Source organism: Anomaloglossus baeobatrachus, chromosome 1, assembly GCF_048569485.1.
Source record: "Anomaloglossus baeobatrachus isolate aAnoBae1 chromosome 1, aAnoBae1.hap1, whole genome shotgun sequence".
NCBI classification, from domain to species: domain Eukaryota; kingdom Metazoa; phylum Chordata; class Amphibia; order Anura; family Aromobatidae; genus Anomaloglossus; species Anomaloglossus baeobatrachus.
Genome location: NC_134353.1, coordinates 403,740,252 through 403,763,426, shown reverse-complemented (window position 1 = coordinate 403,763,426; position 23,175 = coordinate 403,740,252). Strand labels below are relative to the sequence as shown.

The 23,175-nt window shown below is 46.4% G+C and overlaps 1 protein-coding gene across 2 annotated transcripts in view; it reads right to left on the bottom strand.

Annotated features, from left to right (window-relative positions):
* AP3D1 (adaptor related protein complex 3 subunit delta 1) overlaps positions 1 to 23,175 on the bottom strand; it is a 240,225-nt gene that overhangs the window by 175,236 nt on the left and 41,814 nt on the right. For both annotated transcript variants that reach the window (XM_075352591.1, XM_075352592.1), the window contains exon 2: positions 17,509 to 17,604. In XM_075352591.1, the coding sequence (XP_075208706.1) occupies positions 17,509 to 17,604 (96 nt within the window). The remainder of the gene's footprint in view (positions 1 to 17,508; positions 17,605 to 23,175) is intronic.

The following is a 23,175-nucleotide window of genomic DNA, read 5'->3' as shown; positions in this document are numbered from 1 at the left end:
AAGTCTGAGCTCCAGAATTTAAAGTGCCCCCTGTTTTCTGAGACAGTGTGCCTAAAATGCAGTTCGCTATAATATACAGAGGCACTTGAAACAGAACAAAATATTATATTTCATATCATAACTGTGCTTAGGCCAATGTTTCTGTCTCCTTGACCTCCTTCATGTACAGCAGAGTAGCAGTCAGGAAGCGAGCATTAGACGCCTGCAGCAGCATTCAGGAAGCGCCTGCTCACTTACTGACTGCTACTCTGCTGTCCATGAAGAAGGTCAAGTAGACCGAAACATTGGCCCAAGCACAGTTATATGAAATAAAATGTTTTATTTATTCCATTTGAAGTCCCGTGGTATATCTTATTATATTGTACTTTATTTTTACCACTGAGCTCCAACTACACTTTATTGGGGAGTGCACACCATTTTTTCTTCAGTAAAACACAGATCGCATCAACACATTTTTAAACATAGAAGCAAGGAGAGATCACTTAATTAGTGTGTGTGTGTGTGTGTGTGTGTGTGTGTGTGTCTGTCTAGAAGCTGGGCTCAATATACATGCATTACAATGTACTGGGCACTACAATTGCAGATTTGCAGATTCTGCAACATCCCCTGCTTGCTTCTGTGAATTGGCCATGGAGACAAAATCAGCACTACACCCATAGACTAATTCCCAGGGGGGGTTTATTTCCCAAAATGGTGTCACTAGAGGGGGGAACCTTCTTTTATGGCACTTCAGAGCTCTGAATATGGAGTCTGCAAACTATTTTAGGAAAATCTGTGTTCCAAAAGTCAAGGAGCGCTCCTTCCCTCCCGAACCCTGGTGTCATGGTTCCACCTCCCCGTCCACATGGCTAAGGGGCAGAGCCTTCCCTCGGGCCTCACTTCCGGAGCTTGGATGCTTTAAATTCTGTCACCTCTGGTGAACCAGCGCCGGCTATAAGCTTAGCACGGCTCTGCCTGTGATTGCTGGTCCCTGTGTTTCCTGATCCAATGTGCTCTGTCCGTGTGCCGTCCCACCTCCTTCCTTCCCACAATAGGCCCAGCCGTTCCCCCTTCTCCTACCTCCCCACTTGGTTGCTTCCTCTGGTACTGACCTTGGCCTGACCTCAACCCCGCTTTCGCTCGTTCCTCCAGTCTTTTCTCACCGTACGGTTTGTGACCTGGCCTGCCTGATCATCCCCCGCATGCCCCGTGGCCTCTGTATTCTGGCTGACTCTACAGGGCTGTGCTCCAGCACACACTGTGTGTCCACCTTCATGCTGATTCAGCTCTGTGTAGTGTCTTTTCCTGCAGGGCTGCAGCTCCCCCTGGTGGTAGCCTGACACCTGCCTTTTGGTCTAAACAGTACTATACAGCCACATATGGGTTATTTACATGTTCAGATAAACTTTTGTAGCAAATTTGTGTGCCATTTTTACCTATTGCCCCTTGTGAAATAGTAAAATCTGGAGCTAAAACAACATTTTACTGGTAAAAATGTAATGATGTATTCTTTACCGTCAAATGGTATAAAACTTCATGAAGCACCTGTGAGGTGCTGTGATATGGCACGCCTTCCCTTCCGAGCTTTGCAATGCGCTTGAAAAGAGGTTTACGACCACATATGGGGTACTGGTATACTCAGGAAAAAAATGGACCGCACAGTTTATGCAGTTTCTCCTATTAGGCCTTTTAAAAAATTCAGCCCTTGGGAGTTAAATTAACATTTAAATGAAAAAATGTAATTATATTTTCTTCACTGCTCAATGGTATAAAATTCTGTGACACAGCTATGGTGTCTATGTACACTGCACCCCTAGATGAATTTATTGAGGGGTGCAGTTTGTAAAATAGCATGGGGAGTGGTCTGCTTCTCTGGCACCTCAGGGGCTCTGTCAACGTGACATGGCACCACTCGTAGAAATGTATTGCTATGCATGATTATTGCAATACATAATACTATCAGTTTTACACTGACAGAAGCTTCAGGGATCATGCTCCTGGCATGATCCCCGAGGCTTCCCGTAGCTGGGTCACCAGGGGGTTGTCATGAACTCCAGTCACCACAGCAACGATAGGGCCTGTGCCCTCGCCAGGATATAATGGATACGTCCAAGGTCGGCAAGCACCCTAGTTAGGAAGTACCACATACATACAAGGTCAGGAAGAGGATAAAGTATGTCCACGGATTTGGAAGTGCCAGGCCACGTGTTTCCTAACTTAATTCGTGGAGCTTGTCTTCCCCATATCAGCTCCATAAACAGACAATTGACTTTGAGAAAATATCTCTGAGGTATCCAGACTGGAGAATTGTGTAAGCATATAGCAGATAGAGCATCCAAATCATTTTGGGTAAGTTAGTACGGCCCAATACAGACAATGGCAATCTAGACCAGTGCCTATTTATTTTTAAACTTTGTAAGGACTGGAGTAAGATTTAGTCTCTCAATCACCCACTCTTGTTGATGCCCAGGTACTTAAATTCAGTACCAACTTGTAAGCCAGTGCTTGTCTAATGAGGCAAGATATCACTAGTGATGGGCGAGCATGCTCACCACTGCTAGTTACTCAATAGAGCATCGGGGTGTGCTGATGGGACTCAAGTACAAGTATAATGGTAGTCAATGGGAAACTCTAGCATTTTCAAACTCAAACGCTCTTGGCTCGATCGAGTAACGAACTGTGGCCAGCACGCTCGCTCGCTCGCTCGCTCATCACTATTTATTACCACTGACCACTGGGAGTAGAGTTGATTTACCCTAATTGACCACTAGATATGAGCATCTCCCAAGTTTCTCCAGTCTCCATTGCGACCGTAGTGGAGGCTTCTGTCAAAAATAATCAAGTGTCGTCAACAATAAGTGCCACGATCTACTCTACATTTCCTCTGCAAAAGACCACTATTCCTGGGCGCCTTCTAATGATTGCTGCAAGAGGCTCAATGGCCAATTTAAAGAGCAAGGGAGAAAGAGGGAAACCCTGCAGTGTACCTCTGCCCAACCCAACGCGAGCCTTCCATTCACCCTTATCCTATCCATTGATTTTCCATAGAACAATTTAACCAGCAAGATAAAAATTATTGCAGAAGCCCAATTTTTCCAAAACTACTCACAAGAATTTCCATTCAATGGAGTTGAATACCTTCGCAGAGTCAAGCGAGCACATAGCCCTATCATCAGGTTATCTTCTGGCAGCTGAAGACGGAGCTGTAGATCTAGTGATGAGTGAGCACTACCATGCTCTGTACTCATAACAAGCAGTTGGGATGCTTGGATTTGCGCAACCTGAGTACCGAGTATAATGGAAGTCAATGGGGAGCGCAAGCATTTTTCCAGGAACTCTTCCATAGAGAGTCCATCTGAATCCAGTGCCTTATTATTGGTCATGGAAGCAACAGCAATTTGTAATTCCTCCAATTGCAATGGGTTATTTAAAGGGAACCTGTCAGCAGAAATTTTGCCCTAAACCTAAAAGATTCCCCTTCTGCAGTTTCTGGGCTGCATTCTAGCAATGTTCCTGTTATTGCGCCCCCTTTTAGTCCAAAATAAATACTTTACAAAGTGGTACCTTTTCGTATGCAAATCTTGTTAATCGTACACGGGGGCGGGCTGTCTGGTGTCCGTTAATCTGCCTCCTGCTGCTATACGCTGTCCACCATCGCTCAATTTCATACCTCAGGACACCGCCCAGTGCTCCCGAGGTCTCGCGCATGCGCCATGCCACTCTAGCGGGACTGTGCACAGTGTGACCACTGGTGACATGTTGCGCAGGCGTGAGATTATGGGCGGCGCTGTATTTTCATCAGCAAGTACCCGCCCATAATCTCGTGCCCGCGCTTTCCCCTCTGCCTCCACTGTCCTGCGCAAGCGCTGGCTAGATGAACCCATGTCACCTCTTACCAAGATGGTACCATAATCTTGTTCCTGCGCAACATGTCACCAGCGGTCACACTGTGCACAGTCCCGTTAGAGTGGCACGGCGCATGCGTGAGACCTTGGGCGCACTGGGCGGCCTCCTGAGGTAAGAAATTGAGCGATGGGGGACGGAATAAAGCAGCATGAGGCAGAATAACGTACACCAGACAGCCCGCCCCGTGTACGATTAACAAGATTTGCATACGAAAAGGTACCACTTTATAAAAAGTATTTATTTTGGACTAAAAGGGGGCACAATAACAATAGGAACCTTGCTAGAATGCAGCCCAGGAACTGCAGAAGGGGAATCTTTTAGGTTTAGTGCAAAATTTCTGCTAACAGGTTCCCTTTAAACACACCTGATCAGCCTACAAAAATCTAGGAAGGTCAACTTCTTCCACATAGGAAAGACTCTGATAAACCTTTGAGAAAATGTTTAATATTTAGTCTGGCTGATTATGGTAACTATCATGCTTTCCTTATTTATAAAAGAAGTCCCAGGTTGGGCATTTGCAATCAAAGCTAGTAAATATCCTGCTTTTTCACCTCCCTCAAAATCTTTGCCGGGAAAACATACGTTTGTTTTTGGTCTTTTCTTTAACATCAAGACCATTAGATCTTTGACCTTCCAAGACCACAAATTGCTTCTCCATGAATTTAACTCTGTCTTGGAGGGACTCCAAAAGCTGTCTTAGGCCTTGTGCTCCCTTGCCGGATTTTACTGCGGATTTCCTGCATGTTTCACTGCAGAAAATGTTTATAACCTTTCTGCAGTGATTCACCAGCCAAACCTAAGGGGGAAAAAAAATTCTGTGCGCACTAGGCAGATTTTGACAGCTACCGGTTTTGCTGCAGGATACCCGCAGCAAAAACAATTGCATGTCACTTCTTTTCAGCAGGTAGCTGCGGCATTTCACTCCATTGACTGTAATGTAATCATGAAATCCCGCAGGGAATAACGCAGGTAGCAAATTCTGTGCGTTTCATTGCGTTTTCCTGCGTTATTCCCTGCGGTATTTTTTTTGGGACATAATGTTCATCACTGCCCTGCGTTTTGCAGGGAACTGATGTCATTATGACAGGAAGAGGAAGCGGAGCAGAGTAAACACACACAGATCACACAGACATATAGAATACACAAAGAAATCACATGTACATATAAAAATAAAAAAAAAAAAACATTGGCTCCACCATATTTTTACCGTCCAGCTGAGGTAAACACAGCGGCGGCCCGGTATGCTCAGGCTGGGAAGGGCGAGGGCCAGGGTTAATGCCCCCCCCCCCCTCCCGCAGCCGAGAATATCAGCCCGGGACTGTCGCATCCATTATGCAACAGTCCTGGAGTGTCCCCGGCTCTTCCAGATTGCCGTGATGCGGTGGCAATCAGGGTAATATAAGGAGTTAATGGCAGCGAATCGCTGCCACTAAGTCCTGGCTTAATCATGGCAGTGTCTATGAGACAGCTTACATGATTACCTGTAAGTAAAGTGAATAAACACATCGAAAAATCTTTAACGAGACTGCAGAGGTAACCACAGGTCATTTCTCACGGTCGGTAATGAGAACACCATTACCTCTCGTGAGAACTGCAGTGTGTTCTCACATGGACGCTTATTGATTGATCTGTTCTCTCTATTGATTATCTATCCCTTTATCGTCCGTCCGTCGACTTTTTTTCGTCAAGGTGCTTTATTGCATTGAATGCATTAAAACACATGTACCAACCTGCGGAAAAAACGCACCAAAACGCATGAGGATTTTGGTGCGTGTTTTTTGCGTTTTTTTCTGCGGGTGCGGAAATCTTTCAGAGCCTGCGGAATTTTCTTAAGAAAATTCCATTTTCTAGTGCGCACAAGGCCTTAGACCTACTGATGGCCTGTATCAGAACTCAACTTCAACAGGCTTTAATAGAGTCCAATTTAATATTTTATGAAACAGAGGCATTTTCTTCAACATAATGAGCAAACATGATTAGGCTAGTTTCTAGGATTTAGAGCAAAAAAAAGGATTCATGGACCATATAATAAGAGACAACTCTGATCTCAGTAAGATACACAGGTTCATGAAGGAGAATGGTCAGATAGGACTCAAGGCATTCCACCTTTCCACAAGAGAAACTATATACTCTGTACCCAAACCAAATCAATACACAATAGTGTGCTATATGATTGAGAACAGGGTTGTCAAACTCTGCTGGGTATAAGGGCCGCACATAGAAAAAAATATTATCAGGGGGCCGCAATCTTTGCTGGACCCAGTGACATTTTTATCACATCACATTTTTTTCTATACACTTTTGGATCCATTTTTTTTGAACATTTTTCGCTTATTATAATAAATGCCCACTTTGTTTCTATATTAAAAATACTTTTATGGGGAAAAAAAAAAATCATTCTTTATTTTGATTTTTTTTTTTACATTTAATTCCCTACTTGTAAGTAATATAGTTTTACAATAACCACCATATAGTAATTTTGGCCAACATTTTGTAGTTTTATTTCCATCCTGGTCCTCATCTTTTAGTAATGTCCCCATACTGTAAAAATGTGCCCATATGGTCCCCATCTCGTAATGTGCCCATATGATCCCCATCTTGTAGTAATGTGCCCATATTGTCCCCATCTTGTAGTAATGTGCCCATATTGTCCCCTTGTAGTAATGTGCCCATATGGTCCCCATCTTGTAGTAATGTGCCCCTTATGGTCCCCATCTTGTAGTAATGTGCCCATATGGTCCCCATCTTGTAGTAATGTGCCCATATGGTCCCCATCTCGTAGTAATGTGCCCATATGGTCCCCATCTCGTAGTAATGTGCCCATATGGTCCCCATCTCGTAGTAATGTGCCCATATGGTCCCCATCTCGTAATGTGTCCATATCGTCCCCATCTTGTAGTAATGTGCCCATATGGTCCTTATCTCGTAATGTGCCCATATGGTCCCCATCTTGTAGTAATGTGCCCATATGGTCCCCATCTTGTAGTAATGTGCCCATATGGTCCCCATCTTGTAGTAATGTGCCCATATGGTCCCCATCTTGTAGTAATGTGGCCATATTGCCCCTTGTAGTAATTTTCCCATATTGCCCCCTTGTAATAATGTGCCCATACTGTCCCCATCTTGTAGTAATGTGCCCATACTGTCCCCATCTTGTAGTAATGTGCCATACTGTCCCCATCTTGTAGTAATGTGCCCATATTGCACCCATCTTGTAGTAATGTGCCCATATAGTCCCCTTGTAGTAATGAGCCCATACTGTCCCCATCTTGTAGTAATGTGCCCATACTGTCCCCATCTTGTAGTAATGTGCCCATATTGTCCCCATCTTGTAGTAATGTGCCCATATTGTCCCCTTGTAGTAATGTGCCCATACTGTCCCCATCTTGTAGTAATGTGCCCATATTGTCCCCTTGTAGCAATGTCCCATCCTGTAGTACTATCCCGTTATGACGTTGTACACATATGGAAAAAGGAAAAAAAAAAAAAAAAAAAGATTCTACCCTTTCTCCCCATTTCCTCAGTGTCGTCCTTACCTGCTTCTTGCAACCTGCGGGCACCTAGACCCCGTGAGGGCAGTGACGATTGCTGTCCGGAACACGGAGCCGCCTCCATCAGCGTTTTCCTACTGGGGAACGATTTGCGGCACTGCTCTCCTCACATCTTTACTAATGGCAGCCACGCTGGCCAATCAGAATACACCCACATTAGCTGCCGGCCTCTGATTGGACAGCAGCAGCTGTCATTAGTAAAGCTGTGTAGAGGCGTGCTTCTCTGCGCGGGGTCACCAATTGTACTCACTGGAAGGAAAGTGCTGATGGCGGTGACCCCGTGTATGTACCGGGCCACAATGGTCACTGGGTCTAGGATGTACTGGGCCACAATGGTCACGGGGTCTAGGTGTCTGCGGACAGCAAGAAGCAGCCTTAGGGGCCGGCATGGAGCCTACATGTTTGAGACCTCTGATTTACAGTAACAGAAGAATTGCATGTTCTGGGATGCTTAATATGCCACTAATCTGATAATGACAGTTCTGAAAACATCTCACCAAATTTAGATAAAAGGTAAATTTTGTAGCCATCTTTGACTTATACCAGTCCCAATATAGATGAATGATATTGAAAGTCACCCACACAAAGCACTTTAACACCCAGCACTTTGTCAATAAATGCCGCCACCATTTGCTACTAAAAGGAGGAAGAATATAGACCATTATTAATAGTAATGAATAACTATGAACTTACCAACCCCATCTATCTTAGAGAAAAGAAGTTAAAAGTGAATTGATCTGTGAATTAAAACAGACACCTTTGGAAATCGAGAAAGTGGAGTGAAAACTATGACTAATCCACAAATGATTCACGTACGCAGTTTTATCTTTATCCAAAGGTGTCTCTTGCAGGAAAGTGTTCTCGGGTATAGCCTGTAACAGCCGCCTGTTTTAAGGCGTCTCCCAAACCTGTAATGTTCTATGAATGAAATGTAACTGAGTAAGTTAGGCTGCTTTCACACTACGTCTTTTTAACATGCATCCTGAACGTTTTTTTGCTGCAAAAGCGGATCCTGCTTTTACAGCAAAAAAAGCATGCAAACGCATATGTTACTTTGCAGGATCCTGTCACTGGATGTTTAGGGGCGGGCATTGGAGTCATGTGATCGGGAGTGATGGGAACTAAACGTGCCAGACTGGGAGCCGGCTTCTTACAACTGCGGAGGTTCGTAGCCAAGGTAAACATCGGGTATACTTGCTTGGATACCCGATATTTACTTTGGTTATAAGCGTCTGCAGCTGCTAGGAGCCGGGCTCCCTGCACACGTTACCAATGTAAACATCGGGTAACTAAGATAAGTGGTTACCCGATATTTACCTTGGTTACGAGTGTCCGCAGCTCTCAGGTGGGGGAGAGGGAGGGGGAGAGAAAGAGAGAGAGGGAGGAGAGAGAGGGGGAGAGAGACAGAGGGAGGAGAGAGATAGACTGATCACGGAGGCTGGTTTCTGGGCATGCTCAGTAGAGCAAGCAGGATCCTGTATCAGCACGCCAGCGTTCACATGCGCTTGTGTGCTGTTTAGTCAGGATCCAGCAATTTGCAGACGTTGGACGCAGCTCAAAAACGCTACAAGTAGCGTTTTTGAAAGATGTTAAAAAACTGCAAGTCGCTGGATCCTCACTATAACGCACACAAACGCAGGTGAACGCATGTTAACACGAGTCCATTGCAAATGCATTGAAATGAAAACGCATTTGCACTGGATCCATTTCTGCGTTAAAAAAACGTTCAGGACGCATGTTAAAAAGACGTAGTGTGAAAGCAGCCTAAGCTATTATACTGAATTACATATGCAATGAGAAACACAGGGGAGACAAATATCGCCAAGCTTCCTATGTACCCACAGAAAAATGCAATAGCACGCCAAGATTTCAGTAAGGTGAAATATCAACAGTAATGTGTTCAGATCTATGCAACCTATTTGGAAAATGGATGGACACCGATAGCACATATCTTTGGGCATGAAATGTCAGCGTTACACACATCGACAGATCCTTTACTCATTTAAGTCAAGCCAGGGGAGTGCCTCCTGAGGATGCTCAGAAAAGAAGTTCTCGCCCAAAGCAACTACCCTGAGTGTCAGAATAAAGCACGGAGTAGGAAACTTGCAAATTACGTGGACCGCGCTTCAAGTCCAGGAACTGCACTCTCTATGGAGTAATCCAAGAAGAATGACATTTCTTGGATGTTAAGAGAAAAGTTTCCTTTGAGAGTAGCTCTGAGAACAGCATCTCCATCCTTGTAATGAAGCAACTTCATTAGAACAGGTCCCTGGTGGTAGTGGCCTAGTAGGCACCCTGTGCACCCTTTTTACGGCATAGATCTGGGATACGTTTTCCATGCCACAGTGCAGCCATTTAAACAAAAACTCATTATGATTATTCCTTATGTTTTTTCAGAGATGCAAACTATCCTCACAACATGTCTCACTAGTCTATACTCCAGGTTGTCCCTTTTGGTCAGTAAAGCCAGGACCTGCTGATCCTGTATACGAGTACCAGACCAGTTGAGGTAGTATATCCTCCAGATTACTAATTCTCCCCTGCTGCAATGCAATCATATATTGGTGCATGCTTTCCCCCGTATAGGAGATTTAATATGGCCCATATAAGTGTTAATGGAGGATAAAGCAGAGCCATATTGTGTTCGAGCCACGAAAACATCTTCATTTGGGTTCAGTACCCTGTTGATCCAGGTTAAGGATGGGGTTGAAGGACAGGGGCTTCACCAACATGGTTTATAAAGTGCTCCTCTGGCTCCTCAGTGTGCAGAGGACCAGCCGTAAACATCAGCAGGTTGCTTACAAGTCTCCTCAGGGGAGGACTTATTTTGCCTTTAGTTCAGGTAAAGCCATCAAATTTAATTGCTGCTTCACACCCTTGTACATGCTAGGGGTGCATCACCTCCCATTGCTTTTCACTCGTGCATCCAGTCATGGGTACACCGCTAACAAGTGCCAGTAAGTGCAAGGAACCTTAAAAACTCAGCACCACCAAAAATGACATTTTTGTGTACTCACAGTAAAATGTCTTTCTTGGAGCCTTTCATTGAAGGACACAGACAGTGGGTATTATGGTGTCTCCAGGGGAGGCGTGACACTAGATTGAAAAAGTGTTAGCTCCTCCCCCCACAGCATATAACCCCAGCTAGGCGGGAAACTAGCTCAGTTTGGTGTAAAAGCAGTAGTAGCAGGAGAAGGACAACCAAAACCACAAGGGTGGGAGCTGTGTCCTCCAATGAAAGGCTCCAAGAAAGACATTTTACGGTGAGTACGCAAAAATGTCATTTCCTTTCTCACCTTTTCATTGGGGGACACAGACAGTGGGACGCCCCAGAGCAGTCCCTGGGTGGGAACTGAACTATTAACAGTGTATAACATCAGACGAAGAGCTGACTAACAACTGCAACTGCAGTGAACACATATCAACACTGTCAAGAAACCGAGCAGTGGCCACTTATAAATGGGCCACTGCCGCACTTGTCTTCCAAGAGCAGCATCCGCGGAGGCATGCGTATGCACTCTGTAGAATTTTGTAAACGTGTGCACACTGGACCAGGTAGCAACCTTGCAAAGTTGGGCCGCCGAAAGCTGATGGTGGATAGCCCTGGAAGCACCCACTGCTCGCGTAGAGTGGGCCCGCACAGATTGAGGGGGAACAGAACCTCGTGCTTTGTATGCCTCACAGATGGTAGTCCTGATCCATCGAGAAATCGTGGATTTAGAGGCCTGGTTGCCCTTTTTGTGTCCTTCTGAGAGGACGAAGAGGGCATCGGACTTGCGCAATGGCGCTGTTCTGGAGATGTAGATCCGCAGAGCCCTAACAAGATCTAGAGTGTGAAGGGCTTTTTCAAAGGAGTGGACCGGGGCCGGACAGAATGACGGCAACACAATGTCTTCGTTCAAGTGGAAAGAAGATACGACCTTCGGAAGAACGGCGGGGGAAGGCCGAAGGACCACCTTATCGTGATGGAATATCAGGTAAGGTGAGCGACAGGAAAGGGCCACCAGTTCGGACACTCGTCTGATAGAGGTAATGGCGACTAAAAAGGCAACCTTTCAAGAGAGACGTTAAAGAGAGATTTCTCTTAAAGGTTCGAAAGGAGGAAGCTGAAGAGCTCCGAGAACCAGATTCAGATCCCAGGGATTTAAGGGGTGGCAATAAGGAGGGACCAAATGTGCTGCCCCTTGAAGAAAGGTACGAACCTGAGGGCGAGAAGCCAGCTGCTTCTGGAAAAAAATTGACAAGGCAGAAACTTGACCTTTAAGGGTACTGAGGGCTAGTCCTGAGACCAGACCGTCTTGCAGAAAGGCAAGCACATCAGGGATTGAAAAAACAAGGGGTGACCAGTGATGACGGTCACACCAGGAAAGATAGGTCTTCCAGGTCCTGTGATAGATACTGGCGGAAGAGGGCTTCCGAGAATTAAGCATGGTATGAACTACCTTAGAAGACAGACCTGACTTGGCTAGAATCAAGGATTCAAGCGCCACGCCGTCAAATGCAGCTGTGCTGTATTCTGGTGGAATATTGGACCTTGCGACAGAAGATCCGGGCGGTCGGGGAGACGCCAGGGAGTGTCGCTGAGAAGTTGGAGAAGCTCTGGGTACTAGGCTCTCCTGGGCCAGTCCGGGGCCACGAGGATCACGGGAATTCCCTCCGCCTTGATTTTCTTCATTACTCTCGGAATGAGAGGAAGCGGAGGGAAGATGTAGGTAGGCGAAACTGCGAACACGGGAAAACTAGAGCGTCGGAGCAGAGCGCTAGCGGGTCTCTCGACCGGATATGAAGGGATGTACCTTGGCGTTCATCCGAGACGCCATGAGGTCCACATCTGGGAGTCCCCAACGAAGAGTGATCTGATGGAACACTTCGTCGTGGAGGGACCATTCCCCTGCTGCTAGACCCTGTCTGCTGAGAAAGTCTGCGGCCCAGTTGTCTACTCCCGGAATATGGACAGCTGAAATAATGGGAATGTGCATCTCTGCCCAAAGAAGAATCCTGGATACTTCTTTCATCGCTGCCCTGCTGCGAGTTCCTCCCTGACAGTTGATGTAAGCCACAGCCGTGGCATTGTCTGACTGGATCCGAACAGGGAGACCGAATAGCTAGGGCTGAAAGTTCTGAAGGGCCAAAAATATGGCACTGATCTCTAGAACGTTGATATGAAGGGAGCGTTCGGAGGGAGACCAGTGTTTGTGAACAGTGTGGTGGAGAAACACCGCTCCCTAGCCTATGAGGCTGGCATCTGTCTTGACTACTTGCCAGTGGAGAGGAAGCAAGGATTTCCCTTGAGATAGGGATGAGGCTTGAGTCCACCAGCCGAGGGAGTGGAGCGCAGTCCGAGATAAGTGGACTGACCGGTCTAGAGAAGCTGGATTCTTGTCCCAGAAGGATAAAAGATCCAGTTGTAAAGGGCGCAGATGGAATTGGGCAAAGGACACGGCCATGACTGCCACCATCTTACCTAACACTCTCATCCCATTCCAAAGGGATGTGCGACGGCGGGAGAGGAGGGATTGGGCGGCCCGGATGAGGGAAGACCTCTTGTCTTCTGGAAGAAAAACCCGGGACTGAGCCGTGTCTATCAGCATACCTAAAAAGGTGAAGCGCTGACGAGGAATGAGGGACGACTTGTTGAAGTTGATGAGCCACCCTAGCCTTGACAGCGTGTCTAAGCATATCTGCACGCTTTCTGAGCAAACTTGAGGAGAGCTCCCCTTGACAAGTAGGTCGTCCAAATAGGGAACGACGAGAACGCCTCTGGGGTGCAAAATGGACATGACGGTCGCCATGACCTTTGTGAAGACCCGAGGCGCAGTGGCCAGTCCAAAGGGGAGGGCCCTGAATTGGTAATGACTGTGTCCTACGGCAAAACGAAGGAACCGTTGATGGGATACACATATGGGAATGTGTAAATAAGCATCTTGAACATCTATGGAGGCTAGGAATTCTTCCGGTTCCATGGCGGCTAGTACTGCTCTCAATGACTCCATTCGGAAGGTCCGAATGCGTATGGATCTGTTCAGTCCTTTGAGATCCAGGATAGGGCGGACAGAGCCATCTTTTTTGGGAACGACAAAAAGGTTTGAATAGAAACCTTTGCCGCGCTGTTCCAGGGGCACTGGAATGATAACGTTTGCTTTTTGTAACGAGGCTATAGCCTGAAGGCCTGGCTTTGCGTTTTGGACTTTGGGAGACGAGAATGCAGAAACCTGCTGGCCGGCAGGGAATGGAAATCGATCTTGTAACCTGAGGTGACAATTTCTGGAACCCAAGCATCGTGAGTGTGGTCTAGCCAGATATCCTGAAAAAGCAGAAGCCGCCCTCCAACAGGAGTCGGATCTGAGGGATACCTGGCGTCATGCTGAGGGGGCCTGTGCAGGGCGAGGTCCCTTAGGTTTAGGTTGTTTGGAGTGGGAACGCCAAGAAGAGCCCCTTGAGGGGCCGGATCCTCGATCTGAGCGTTGGGACGATCCTTGTACTGAAGGTTTTTGGGAGACGGGCCGAAAGGACTGCCTGCGCCAAGAAGATTTTTTAAAATTCCTGGATACAGTCCGCTTTTGTGGTAGAATGATACTTTTTCCACCCGTCGTCTCAGATATGGGTTTGTCCAGGGATTCTCTTAACAGGCGAAGACCATGGAAGGGGAGTGTGGACAGGGATTTCTTGGAGTTACTGTCCGCGTTCCATATCTTTAGCCACAGGACTCTGCGGGCCAGAACATTGGCTGTCGTTAGGGCCGACAAACTAGCTGCATCTAGGGAGCCGTGAAGAAAATAATAAGAGGCTAGGGAGATCAAATCAAGGATCTCAAAAGCCTCCGGAGGAATATTACAAGAGCGAAGCATCCTGCGTAGGTTCTTACTCCACACACCCATAGCTCTCGCGACCCATGTCAAGGCAAACAGGGAGCGAAGAGAGGAGCCTGAAGCCTGGAAAATAGACTTGACCGCCGCATCAACTGCGCGGTCGGACGAGTCCTTGAGAGACGCGCTGACTGAAACGGACATAACCGTGTGTTTAGCCAGCCTGGATACTGGCGGGTCCACAACGGGGGGTACTGACCAGGTCTTAACCATTTCAGATGGAAAAGGATAAGCGAATGAAGTGAAAGGTTTTTTTTATTAAACCTTCTATCAGGGTGATCCCACCATTTAGACACAATTTGACGAAAAACCGGATCCTGGGCAAAGGACTTAGAAGGCTTCTTGGCCCGCTTGATTGCCGACTGAGAAGTTGGGTCCGGAGGCTGATCAGAAATCGACAGTGATTGACAGCCGAAATTAGTGTGTCTTCTATATGCCTAGACTCGGAAGGGACATCTGAATCAGAGTCTTGGGAATCGTGACTACTAAAAGTCACAGAGCCCGGGGTCAGACTGACCATCGTCCGAGTCGGAAGAGGCGTAGAAGTCGCAATGGCGCCTCATGGAAGCAGCCTTTTTACGTTCTGGGGAAGAAGGACCAGACTAAGCAGGCGAGCTCCTCTCAAGGAGCTGAGCCGGGGGAAGGCTGCCTGAGGTTTGGGATATCTGAGTGACAAGGTCATCTATCCTTTTAGACATTAGAAGAGCCCATGGAAGAACGTCATCAGACGGGGGTGCTGCCTGGCCAGGGCAGAATCCAAAACCTGAGCGGCCTCCTGGTCCGGCAACTGGGTCTGCTGTGACACTGTAGTAGGGGGCATCGCAGCCCCGGCATAGTGGATAGCTTCGGCAATTAGAAAACGAGCATCCACAGGTGGTACAAGCATAGTACAGGTCCGTAGAAGACGCCTGGGAAGCTTTATCACCCTTGCGGTTACGCATGTCAGCAACCGAGTCCCACAGCCCTATATAGGGATATGCCGCTGTTAGTATGAGTGAGGAGCCACTAGCAGTATTATAAAGTGACTGCTATGCACAGCCGGTATATACCGATAGCAAAATGGCATATACTGTCAAACAGTCGGCATATACCTGCAGGCAGAGCCAGTATATACTGCTAGTAGCTGATATACACCGCTAGCCAGCAGGCACACACCGCTAGAAAGACAGTGATATACCGCTGAGCAGAGCGGTATTTAGTGCTGCAGAAGTGCAGAGCCAAGGAGGCGATCTCACCCGCGTCTGCTCCCCACGTGGAAAATGGCGTCCAGTGTTCCTGGCAGCCTGTAGGAGAGAGACGGCCCCCGGAGACTGATTGGTCTCAGGGCTGGGACTAAGCGTGATGGCCAATCGGAAAGGAGCTGCTCCTGAGTGAGGGAACGGCTTCCAGAGCAGTAAGAGGGGGCGTTGCTAGAATGCAGGCCGAAGCCGGGGGCTAAATTAATGATGCTCCCCGGGATCATGGCCTGCATCACCCCACCGGCGCCTTTCCAGGTGGCGGTTTGGATGCAGGGGACAGAGCACTCGTCGTCTCCCTATCTGCTCCTGGCTCCGTCTGAAGACGCGTCGGTGATGGATGCGGGGATGTCAGGGACGCATCTTCGGCTCAAGGCTGAAGCAGGTCCTCGGCTCTGCTCAGCCCTCTGGAGCTACCATGGTGTGAGGTGCTTCCAGGGAGCCTGGAGGGGTACGCAGACCCGACCACTTGGGCGCGAGGGAAGTCTGACGGCTTGTACACGCAAGGTTTCCTCTGCGCGTACGCGTAGGGAACGAGGGTGGCAAGGCACCCCGGTATTGCCCCATAATCAAAAATAGAATGAATAAGAACAAAATAAAAAAATAAGCTGGCCTGAGGCACCTGGCAGGGCAAGGCCAGACATGTCTGCCTCCCTGCTGACACTAGAAAAAACTGAGCTAGTTTCCTGCCTAGCTAGGGTATATGCTGTGGGGGGAGGAGCTAACACTACGTCTTCTAGTGTCACGCCTCCCCTGGAGACACCATAATACCCACTGTCTGTGTCCCCCAATGAAAAGGCGAGAAAGGAATGCAAATGTTCAGGGGCCTAGTCGAGTCGCAGGCAGGTTTATGCCCCTGGAAATCTCACATGTCCGGCCAAACCATGCCCCCAGTATGCGCTATTCCGGCGCATGTATAAATTTCCTTTGTATTGCGGACTATTGCACTAAGACTAGGTGCCAGACCTGATAATCATGACAGTTATGACCTTGTAGTACCCATGCGGTCTGGATACCACAGCAGTGTTGCCCTCCCCGAAAGGGTTAATGCTGAGCCTGGAGGTAGTTGAGGGAAGTCCATTGGCCAGTAAGTACCATCATTCCACACAAGTTCTCCCCCGGGCCAGCAGAGGAGTTCCAGGGAGATTCCTTAAGCTGTGATCTGAGGGAGGAGTTAGGCAGTCAGTCAGTCAGTCAGGAGAGTTCAGTGAGAGAGCTTGAGTAGTGTGGTGTGTGAGCTGGGATTGGAGCCAAAAACCTGTTGGAGTCTGCAAAAGACCTGAGACTAGGACGGAGATTTGTCTTCCAACAAGCCAATGATCCAAAACATAAAGCAAAATCTACAATGGAATCGTTCACAAATAAACGTATCCAGGTGTTAGAATGGCCAAGCCAAAGTCCAGACCTGAATCCAATCGAGAATCTGTGGAAAGAGCTGAAAACTGCTGTTCACAAACGCTCTCCATCCAACCTCACTCAGCTCCAGCTGTTTGCAAAGGAAGAATGGGCAAAAATGTCAGTCTCTCGATGTGCAAAACTGATAGACATACCCCAAGAGACTTGCAGCTGTAATCGCAGCAAAAGGTGGTGCTACAAAGTATTAACTTAAAGGGGATGAATAATATTGCACACCCCACGTTTCAGTTATTTTTTAAAAAAGTTTAAAACAAGCAATACATTTCATACAACTAAACAATTGTGTCCCACTTGTTGCTGATTCTTCACCATAACATTAAAAGTTTTATCTCTATGTTTGAAGCCTGAAATGTGGGAAAAGGTTGAAGAATTCAAGGGGGCCCGAATACTTTCGCAAGGCCCATGTATACAGTATCTCTCAGAAGTGCACTTTTATTTTTCCCATAGAAAGTCCAGCAGTTGACAAGGTGTAATGAGTAAACAGTTTTCTACATATAGTTCAGGTTTCAGTATGTACTAAAAGGTCTGTATGTAATAAAGATAACAATTACTCACGTAGGTTAGCTTGCACACGGCATTCGCTTTCACAGCTATGTTGTCTTGCTTAAGTTCTTGTTTGATCTCATCAATACAGTGGGAAATATATTTTGCCTAGTAGGGAAAAAAAGACAAAAACGAACAATTATACAAATGGAAATAAACTATAGAAAATTAAAAGGGCTAAAGCAGTATTTTGCACAATAAATAGACTGCACATGAAGGCAATAATAGGGATAACATCTCTATAAGTGAGTCACATCTTTCTGCTCCTCTATGTATGACACTGCAAGTTATTTTGAGCACTCAATGACCCCTATTGCTGGAATGATGACTGGCAATAACATACTCTGATGCTGCATTGATCAAAAGTGCGCCATTCTACTACTACATATCTAACGTAAGTATGTAACAGAGTTGGCCACTTTGCATTTATTTTGTCACATCAGGTCCCCTAAGTTACCGTATTTTTCGGACTATAAAAAACACATTTTTCCCCAAAATTTTGGGGGAAGTGAGGGGTGCGTCTTATAGTCCAATGGCTGCGGTGAAGGGGGGGAGTGCGGTGGTGGTGGAGTGAGTCATCAGAGGCAGGAGCAGACTGTAGCAGCACCTACTGTGACCACGTGGGCCAGCTCATTAGCCTCATTTCATATGCACTGCATCCCGACACCCATCATCTCTCAGTCCTGAAGCCGGCGCTGAGAGGTGGGCGGGATGATTGGCGGGGGGGTGCGCGCATACTTAACAGCCGGTCTGCGTGATCATCCCTGGCTCCTACAGCCTCGAGTGAACGTGTGGCTATATTCACTGTCCCCCGTGCATCATCAGCGCCAGGGGCAGTGAATAAGTACGGTATACTCACTGTTCCCCTGCAGCATCGCGATGTCCTCCTGTCTGCCTGCCCGCTGATGTGTGTGGAGAGCGATGCGCACAGCGATGATGTCATTGCGGTGCGCACTGCTTCACACAGGTCAGCGGCGCTGATGCTAACACAGACAGGTAGACGAGCGATGCTGCGTGGAGTGAGGAAAAGTGAGTATAAATGTTTGTTTTTATGTGTGTGCCACAGGATGCGGGCATACACCAGGAAGGGAACACATACCAGGATGGGGCTATTTATCAGGATGGGGGACATATATACAAGGATGGGAATAATATACAAGGCAGGAGGATCATTACCAGGATGGGGTACCTTAGTAGAGAATTTGGGGACATTACCCCCATAACAGTGTCAGCAGCAGATCCTCGCCCCAGAAGTGTGTCATGACTAGGGTTGAGCGGATCCACGCGGTTTCAGTGCGCTCTGTATGCCAAACCCGGGCGCGGGATTCCGGGTGCATGATCCGGATTCAGCAATTAATAAAAATAAACAAAACAAGAAAAAATTGAGAGTTTCATACTTACCGAGACTCAGTGTCATGGCAGCACACTGCTTCCGGGTCGCGTATTCACTTCCTGTACTGTCCATCGCATACACACAGCTTTCCGTGTTTTCCCCGCCCACCGTCCGTCCTCTCATCTGTAATTGGTTCCAGGCTGACACGCCCCCAGCCTGTGAAAGCTCTGCCTGCAGTCATCACTTATCGCGGCTCAGTAATAGGCTGCACTCAGAGCTGGCAATCGTGCTCTATGGCTGCTTGCTCTGAGATGTAGCAGAGCTGGATGTGTCGTCGTGGGACCTCATGTGGATTACGCCGGAGCTGCAGGGAGTTGGGGGTTAATAAAGTGGTGAAGGAGGGTGTTTTGTACTTTATTTCAAATAAAGGATTTTTCTCTGTGTCTGTTTTTATTTACATTCACTTACAGGTTTGTGATGCAGGTATCTGATAGACTCCTGTGCGATCACAAACCTAGGGTTTAGCAGCAGCTGTGCACCACTATTAACCAATGCTATTACCCCGATTGGCACCGCATCAGGCCACCGGGAACAGCCGGTAATGCACCGGGATTGTCACATCTAATAGATGCGGCAATACCGGGCGGCTGCGGGCTGAGAATATACCAGCCCCCAGTCGGCATTATCATGGCTGGGGATGAAGATTGGGGGGGACCGCTCGTCGTGGTTTTTTTTTTTTTTTGTTTGTTTTTCTTAATTATTTCACACAAAAAAAAAAAAGCCGCATGCGGTTCCTCTTTTGATACACAGCCAAGATAAAAACAGGGCTGGGGCACAAAAAAAGCGTCTAAACGTTTATTGTTTGTTTTTCATTTTTGGACCATGGAATATAAATTTGGTGATTATTAAATTTTTACACCGTATTCCGGCAGCCAATCTACACCTCCTAGTTAAAAAAAAAATGTGCAAATATGGTGCTGATTTCAGCAGCAAATGTGTACCTCCTGGCAAAAAAAAGTGGCAAAAATCGGGGGAAAATAACCGTGGCAATAAACCGTGGCAAAAAAAAATGAGTCAAAACACCGCGGTTTTTTGCCAGGAGGAGTAGATTGGATGCAGGAACATGTCAAAATTTCAGCACCAAATTTGCATCCCTTGGCCCAAAAAAAAAAAAATTAGAAAAAAAAAAAAAATTCTCCCAGCAGGTGGAAATTTGGTCTATATATCTATGTATCTATATACGTACGTACGTGTATTATATATATTATATATATATATATATATATATATACACACACATATATACACATACACGCACACGATATACATGTAATCTACTGTATATTACATAGTGTATTACATATTCACAATTTATTACAGTTTTTTGTGTTCTAAAGTTTATTCCAATAAACATTTTATCATCTATCTTTATTATTATTATTATTATTATTATTATTATATGTTATACTGACTCCGAGTCCAACTCCACCAAAATGAGCTTAGACTCAGACTCCTTATGCCATAAGGTAGTGGTAAATGTGACAGTAAGGTACTGTATACTGGATTGGAGTACATGTCCTTGGATGGTGCAGCAGATTCATTCAGCATTACAGGCCCTGTAACAACGCCAGTCTTCATACAGCTGCCTCGTCATATACTGGAGTTCTGCCATTGTGGCGTCAATACACAGTTTTTCTTTTTCTTCCACCATGGAGGTGAATCCGTCAATACGCTGCTAACTCTCCATTTTGGAGCGCTTGTCAGCATACTGCCTGCCTTATTTCTCCCTGTGCTTGGTTAAATAGACACGAGTTTAGATTAAATATTTCATGACTGCCTGCCATTCTTCACAGAACAAATGTTATTCTATATTGCAGTTGCAGATCTAATTTCTACTGCTCACACAAAGCATCACTTTGGCCTCCTTCACGGACTTCTGATGGGACCTGCCTCTTTGACATCGTATTTGGCAAATAGACAGGAGTATCCCTGCGTAAAAGACATTTAAAAATGAGACTAATCTTTTTAGTTTAGAGCAAATACAGCATTCTCAACAAACGACTGACTTTGCTAGTGAGAGCCACAGCTAGCCAAAATGTGCAGGGACTTGGTCTGATCATACCACAGCTCCTGGGCTGGGGAGGACACGAGTATGCAGGCATTACAACATGGGATCACAGCTGATTCTTCCTGTGAGGTAAAGCATTTCCCTGCCTGTTTTTTGTTTTTGTTTTTTAAATTGTTTTACCTCAAGAATCATTTGCAATCCTGTGCTGTAATGTCTTTAATTCTTTTGTGTCCTCCCATGCCCAGGAGCTGTGGTATGATCAGACCAGGTCCCTGTAGAGTCAGACACAGCTATTACACAGCACATAGCAGGGACACATACAGTACAGACCAAAAGTTTGGACACAGCTCATTCAAAGAGTTTTCTTTATTTTCATGACTCTGAAAACTGTAGATTCACATTGAAGGCATCAAAACTATGAATTAACACATGTGGAATGAAATACTTAAAGTGTGAAACAACTGAAAATATGTCTTATATTCTAGGTTCTTCAAAGTAGCCACCTTTTGCTTTGATTACTGCTTTGCACACTCTTGGCATTCTCTTGATGAGCTTCAAGAGGTAGTCACCGGAAACAGTTCTCACTTCACAGGTGTGCCCTGTCAGGTTTAATAAGTGGGATTTCTTGCCTTATAAATAGGGTTGGGACCATCAGTTGTGTTGTGCAGAAGTCTGGTGGATACACACCTGATAGTCCTACTGAATAGACTGTTAGAATTTGTATTATGGCAAGAAAAAAGCAGCTAAGTAAAGAAAAACGAGTGGCCATCATTACTTTAAGAAATGAAGGTCAGTCAGTCTGAAAAATTGGGAAAACTTTGAAAGTGTCCCCAAGTGCAGTGGAAAAAAACCATCAAATGCTACAAAGAAACTGGCTCACATGAGGACCACCCCAAGAAAGGAAGACCAAGGGTCACCTCTGCTGCGGAGAATAAGTTTATCCGAGTTACCAGCCTCAGAAATCGCAGGTTAACAGCAGCTCAGATTAGAGACCAGGTCAATGCCACACAGAGTTCTATCAGCAGACACATCTCTAGAACAACTTAAGGCTATGTGCGCACTTACCGGATTTTGCCGCGGATTTTCCGCGGATTTGCTGCATGTTTCGCTGCAGAAAATGTTCATAACATCTCTGCAGTGAATCACCAGCAAATCCTATGGGGAAAAAAAATCCTGTGCGCACTAGGCAGAATTTGACAGCTGCATGTTTTGCTGCGGAAATCCCGCAGCAAAAACAAGTGCATGTCACTTCTTTTCCGCAGGTAGCTGCGGGTTTTCCCTAATGTAATGTAAAAATCACGCAGGGAACAACTTGCGGAAAAACCGCACCAAATCCGCACCAATTCCGCACCAAATCCGCAACAAAACGCGACAATCCGCATGCGGATTTTGGTGCGGAATTTGGTGCGGATTTTTTCCGCAGGTGATAACATCTTTGAGAGCCTGCGGAATTTACGCAAGGAAATTTCATTTCCCAGTGCGCACATAGCCTAAGAGGAGACTTTGTGCAGCAGGCCTTCATGGTAAAATAACTGCTAGGAAACCACTGCTAAAGACAGACAAACAAGCGGAAGAGACTTGTTTGGGCTAAAGAACACAAGGAATGGACATTAGACCAGTGGAAATCTGTGCTTTGGTCTGATGAGTCCAAATTTGAGATCTTTGGATCCAACCACCGTGTCTTTGTAGAAAAGGTGAACGGATGGACTCTACATGGCTGGTTCCCACCGTGAAGCATGGAGGAGGTGTGATGGTGTGGGGGTGCTTTGCTGGTGACACTGTTGGGGATTTATTCAAAATTGAAGGCATACTGAACCAGCATGGCTACCACAGTATCTTGCAGCGGTGTGCTATTCCATCCGGTTTGCGTTTAGTTGGACCAGCATTTATTTTTCAACAGGACAATGACCCCAAACACACCTCCAGGCTGTAATAAGGGCTATTTGACTAAGAAGGAGAGTGATAGGGTGCTATGCCAGATGACCTTGTCTCCACAGTCACCAGACCTGAACCCAATTGAGATGGTTTGTGGTGAGCTGGACCGCATAGTGAAGGCAAAAGGGCCAACAAGTGCTAAGCATCTCTGGGAACTCCAAGACTGCTGGAAGACCATTTCTGGTGACTATCTCTTGAAGCTCATCAAGAGAATGCCAAGAGTATGCAAAGTAGTAATGAAAGCAAAAGTTGGCTACTTTGAAGAACCTAGAATATAAGACAGATTTTCAGTTTCACACTTTTTTTAAGAATTTAATTCCACATGTATTAATTCATATTTTTG